Consider the following 5365-nt stretch of genomic DNA (forward strand, 5'->3'; position numbering starts at 1 on the left):
ATATATATATATACACACATATATATATATATACACATATATATATATATATATATATATATATATATACACACATATATATATATATATATATATACACACATATATATATATATATATACATATATATATATATATATATATATATATATATATATATATAAAAGTTTTCAAAATTAGTGTTTAATATAATTTTGCAAGTCGTATAATTAACTCTACTTTATTACTTGTTTCATTATGTGGGATTGAGATATACACTTTCACAATTTAGTCTTCTTTTATTCCTATTGAGTTCTAACTATACTTGTATAATTAACTCCACTTTATTACTTGTTTCACTATGTGGAATTGAGATATACACTTTCACAATTTAGTCTTCTTTTATTCCGGTTGAGTTCTATCGATAGCTTTCTATCATTTGTTGTCTTTTCTCCGTGATCAGAATTCAAACAAAAGTACATGTTAAAGATACTTCAGACACTTAAATTAATTTTAGATTACCAACCAATTATTATAATTAAGTTTAAAAATATACAATAAATACAATTATTTATCTTTTTACCTTACCTCTATATTTACATGATTCTATATAAACCTTTGATTACTAATGATCCAATCATAATCTAATCACGTCTCAATATTGTCTAAAATGTTTTTATTCCGCTAACTAAAATGACGATATACTGTACATTAACCGGTTCGGTTATTACTGCGGGTTCTTCCCGATCGGTTCATATAGTACATAAAAGTGTTTTGCTTATTCAAAGCATCATAATTTTTCTTCAACAATATTTGCCCACATAAACAACGGTGTTTGTATAAGCCACGTCATATTATTTGCTCCAGTGATAACTTATGTTAGACAACAGTTATGTTAAGCTTCAAACAAATTATGTTAGGCTACAGTTACGCAACGAACAAATGTACTGGAGATCACCTGAACAATTTCACAGTTAGAACCTTATGTTGCTTTGATAACTAAAATGAAACTATGTTCAGCAAATTGTACTAGAATAAATGAGATTATTGAGTATAATTTTCATGTATAATCATTATAAATTATCAACTAATCCAATAACCATTATTTGTAAAGCGTAAGCCATGGTTATGCCTGTTACATAGTGTTGCATTGTGTGAAGTTGAGTTAAAGTAAAAGAAGAACAGAAACCAAATTTTACTGTTAGAGAATTATTTATGTACCACTAACACTAACATTCATACTGAGCAAGTAATACAGTCCAAAAATCGATGTGAACAGAACCTATAGATGGATGAAATAGGAGCCATGGGGTGCAACATTTGTTCTTTCTCGTGTTGTCGCATGACAACTGAAGATACTGTACACCAATCAAATCCTTCCTAATACAATTTTCCATAACGACAAGCATCTTGCGCGGAGAAATGAACTGAGGTTACCAAAGAATTCACCACAGTTGACTACAACTAGACGTGAAACTGTGGTACCACTTATCCTAACAAACAATCATCAGCACTGCAACTAGTTGTGCTCATACTACCCATACAACAACATATTGTATATATTAATTACCATGGAGCAGCATTCCTTCCCGCCACTAATACAGCATGGAAGTCGGAAAACTAGCTACTTCAGAAATTCTCGTAGTATGTATCTTCAAATACATCGCCAAAAGGGATGAATAACTGAGTGTGAGACCCTCGAACTCCCAGTGTCATGTGCTTCCTGGAGCATCACTTCCCACAGCTGGTTTGCGATTCAGATATCGAATAACAGCATCTTCAACCCTGTTCAAGTTGTCAAACAAGATCAAATTTTACAATGATTGTAACTGACGTGCATTTATATAACATCGAAGAAAAAGCACATAGACACCGATCAAGTCTATGAATATAAATTGGCACAAACACTAAGCAACTATTGAGACTTAAAAGTGCTATGAATATAAAAAGAAGGAACAGCGTTAAGTGCAATCTTTAGAAGCCTCAGGGGTGTCAATATGATTTGCTCAAAGGAAAAACATGTTATGCACTTTTAGTCACATCTGAATTCTGAAATGAAATCCTCCCGTGGATATGAATAGAATCCAAAGAATATCATACATCACCCTAAACAAAGGCAACACATATCCAAGTAAACTATTAATCTCTAAACTATAAAGCTAGATTTTAAATTATTCTCAATACATCAATGGTAGCAATGTTGACAGTATAGTGAACAAAAAATAAGTTAAAGCTTACCATGGTTGGTTGAAGAAATCTGATCGACGCTCTTTTTCTGCATTGCGACTAGGTTCTCCGGAAACAAGTTTCAGATCCCTGCTTTGAGATTCAATCAATGCATTAATAAATTCTACTGGCGATTGACTGAAACCAAGAAAGAATGACCGTCTCCTTCTGTGCTCATGAATTTTTCTAATGATTCCACATATTGCTTCATCACATGTCTCAATCTCTTTGTTCTTTTCCACATTGGCCAATAAAGCAGACAACTCCCTCTGAATTGGGAAAGGAACATCAACCATCACATCATAACAAGCAGTCCCAACTGGACTGTTTCCCGATAGCTTGATCTTGTGTTCCAAAAGTATAGGCTGTGGAGGGAATAAATGTGAAGATATTTTCTGCGAAACCATTGTAAACTTCATCTTTTCTTCTCCAAATACTTTCTGAAGAGGCTGATCACAGTGAAAGAAAGAAGGGTCATTAGGGTTTTGCAACTTCCTGGCCTTTACATAGTGCCAGATCGCTGCAACAATCCTTGGGCGGGTATCAACCTCAATACCAAGAACCTCTGTCAAAGCAGGTGAAAGCTTAAACTTCTCTGGCACATAATTCATTTCCAGACGTATATTCACTGTAAACTCTTTATCCCCTTTCCTCTTTACTTCAAAACCTTCATGTGGAGCAGGAGATCGAGCATTCTCCCACATAATAATGTGACTATCTGGATATAGTCTCTGATCTAAAGAAATGGTTACTCTTTTGAAGAAAGCTGAAAACTTCGGATACAAAGGAGTGGACTTCTGAACCACTCCTGGCTGATCAGGGTCTACACCATCTTCCAATATCCTTCCAACTATCTTCAGCGTCCAGGTTGGAGGCTCTGCACTCGGCTTCTTTGGAATTGTGCGAATTTGATTAGCAAAAGTGTTAAATACATAGATGCGAAGAGTTTTCTGAATACAGGGTGGGTTTTTGAGCGCTTCCTGGATGTCAGCCTTCTTTCTAGCAAGTGCGGCATCAACACGAGACTCAAACTCTAGAAGCTGTGTGTACAGTGCGGACTCGGGTAGTATAGCTGCCACTTTATCTTGCAGCTGTTTCTCGGGAAGCTTCTGCTTCTTCCTCCGCGAAGCAGGTGTGAGCTCCATCGGTCTCAAAGGGGAGAAGTTGTTAGGAGGGGAAAATCCCACTGGCCGAATTGGGGGTTTTAGAGGGATCCGTTTCCCACTTGCATTACCCGGTGTGGAAATAGCCGACGACAGCCCCAAACTCCCCAAACCACCAACTTGGTTCTGATTAAGAGTCAACCCCTGTGCTTGCAAATGAGCCTGGATTTGAGCATGGGCTGCAGCTGCTGCTTGGGCATGAGCCTGAGCCTGGGCCTGGGCCTTGGACTGAGCTTGGACAATAGCATGAGCCTGGGAAAGTGGAAACTGCCCTTGAAAACCAACGGGAATCTGCCCTTGTCCTTGGGACTGTGAAAAACCATGGTTTGCAGGTATAGAATTGGAGGGTATTCCAGCATTGCCAAAGGATGAGGAAGACGCCCCAATGCCCTTAGAAGGGTTATTATTGTTCACAGACATCACTGTCCAAACCTAATCCACTAGTCAACCAGAAATGGGCAAAACAAAAAACAAAAACAAAACCTCAATACCAAAATGAAAATATCCTATCTTTTAGCTCTCGATCTTAACCAGTGAACCAAGTGGGAAAATAACCAACAAAATCAAGCGTCCAAATTCAAAACTCGCGTGAGTCGCCACCAACTACGAATTTGCATTGCCCCGGAAAATTACAAAAAACCGCAAATGAAAAACCACTGAATCGACTAGGGTTTACCTCGATCTGGCTTTGGAAGGATCCGCGTAACTCCAGGTGATTAGAAGAACACGAGATTAGCTTCGGCACATGGGGCTTCGGTGGGAGAGAGGGATGGATTGGAAGGATCTGGAATTTGAGGAGAGAGTGGGCTAAATTAGAGAAATGGGAAAGAGTGAGAAAATTTGGGAGTGGTTCTTTTCTGGAAGGTGGACGATGATTGCGCTGAAGCCTGGCTAGGGTTAGGAAAATGGCCCAAATTTTAGAGGTCAAACCTCAAAGTTTAGTCACTGAATGAGAGTATGCCTTCCCTTCTACCTTTCCAGCAAAACGCCGTCGTTCCTGTTGCCTCGTTCTTCCTACAAAGTGATATTTTCTAAAAATATTTTAATAATGTTTTGTTTTTTCATTATGAATTTATTTTATTCATTTTGATCTCATGTATGATTGCTATTTATTATCATATAACATACTAAATTAGGGACATCTCTATTCATGTTTTTGAGAAAGTTTTAAAATATTATTTAAAGCACAGCTCAAATAACTTTATGTATTTCTGTTTGTTTTACATTAAATAATTAAATATATCTTTTAAAATGTTAAGTGACTTTGCAATATTAGATAAGGAAAAATGTAATCATGAATGGAGAAATATATTTAGTAAGACTTTAAAAATATAATAAATTTTATTATTAGGAAGAAAATAAACTTTGATATTCCAGTTATGATTTGAAAAGCTTAACTAGTCCAACCGTTTTAACTGCAATGGAATTAACTTACTAACTAGACTGGTCACATTAAAATAGAATTTTTCCAAAATTGGTAAGTGGTCAGGAATCAGTCAAACTTTGGTGCATTCGACCCATTTGAACAGAAAATCATTGAATTTGGGATTTTAATTTAGTAAAACACAATAGGTAATTGGTTTATTTTGAAATAAAAGGGCTTCTTTTGGTGATTAAAACAAATTAAAATTCAAAAGAAATAGATTAGAATAAAATCATTTTAACCTATTAAAATGAAATTTAATGTGTTAAATGTATTGGTAGAGTTTTGAAAACAATAGTATATGCTGTTATTAATAAAGTAAATTAACCTTTTTAATTATTAAAAGCACTAAAAGTTCCATATTAACCCATTTTAATAAATTAAAAGGGTTTTTAATATACTAAAACAAAAAGAAATATTCTGTATTTGCGAAAATTAAATCAAAACTAAAAGTAATCAAATACCTTTAACTTTAAATAAAAATCAATACATTAATTAAAACTGAAATTAAAGTAAAATATGTAATGATAAAAATAGAGAAACAAAAAGTTCAATGAACTAAATTTATAAAGGG

The 5365-nt window shown here is 34.8% G+C and overlaps 1 protein-coding gene across 2 annotated transcripts; it reads right to left on the minus strand.

Moving 5' to 3' along the window:
- Nucleotides 1-1191: 1191 nt before the first annotated feature.
- Nucleotides 1192-4365, minus strand: LOC106768954 (SWI/SNF complex component SNF12 homolog). Of its 2 annotated transcripts, XM_014654364.2 has the most exons (3): nucleotides 4045-4365; nucleotides 2218-3808; nucleotides 1192-1764 (listed from the first exon to the last, which is right to left on the minus strand). In XM_014654364.2, exons 2-3 carry the CDS (start codon nucleotides 3786-3788, stop codon nucleotides 1692-1694), a joined length of 1644 nt encoding a protein of 547 aa, XP_014509850.1. In that variant the 5' UTR covers nucleotides 3789-3808; nucleotides 4045-4365; the 3' UTR covers nucleotides 1192-1691. The 2 variants fall into 2 exon arrangements, with proteins under 2 accessions (XP_014509850.1, XP_014509848.1); XM_014654362.2 differs by having other exon boundaries at nucleotides 2218-4365.
- Nucleotides 4366-5365: the final 1000 nt, after the last annotated feature.

The sequence above is a fragment of the Vigna radiata genome, chromosome 7, assembly GCF_000741045.1.
Source record: "Vigna radiata var. radiata cultivar VC1973A chromosome 7, Vradiata_ver6, whole genome shotgun sequence".
In the NCBI taxonomy this organism is placed as follows: domain Eukaryota; kingdom Viridiplantae; phylum Streptophyta; class Magnoliopsida; order Fabales; family Fabaceae; genus Vigna; species Vigna radiata.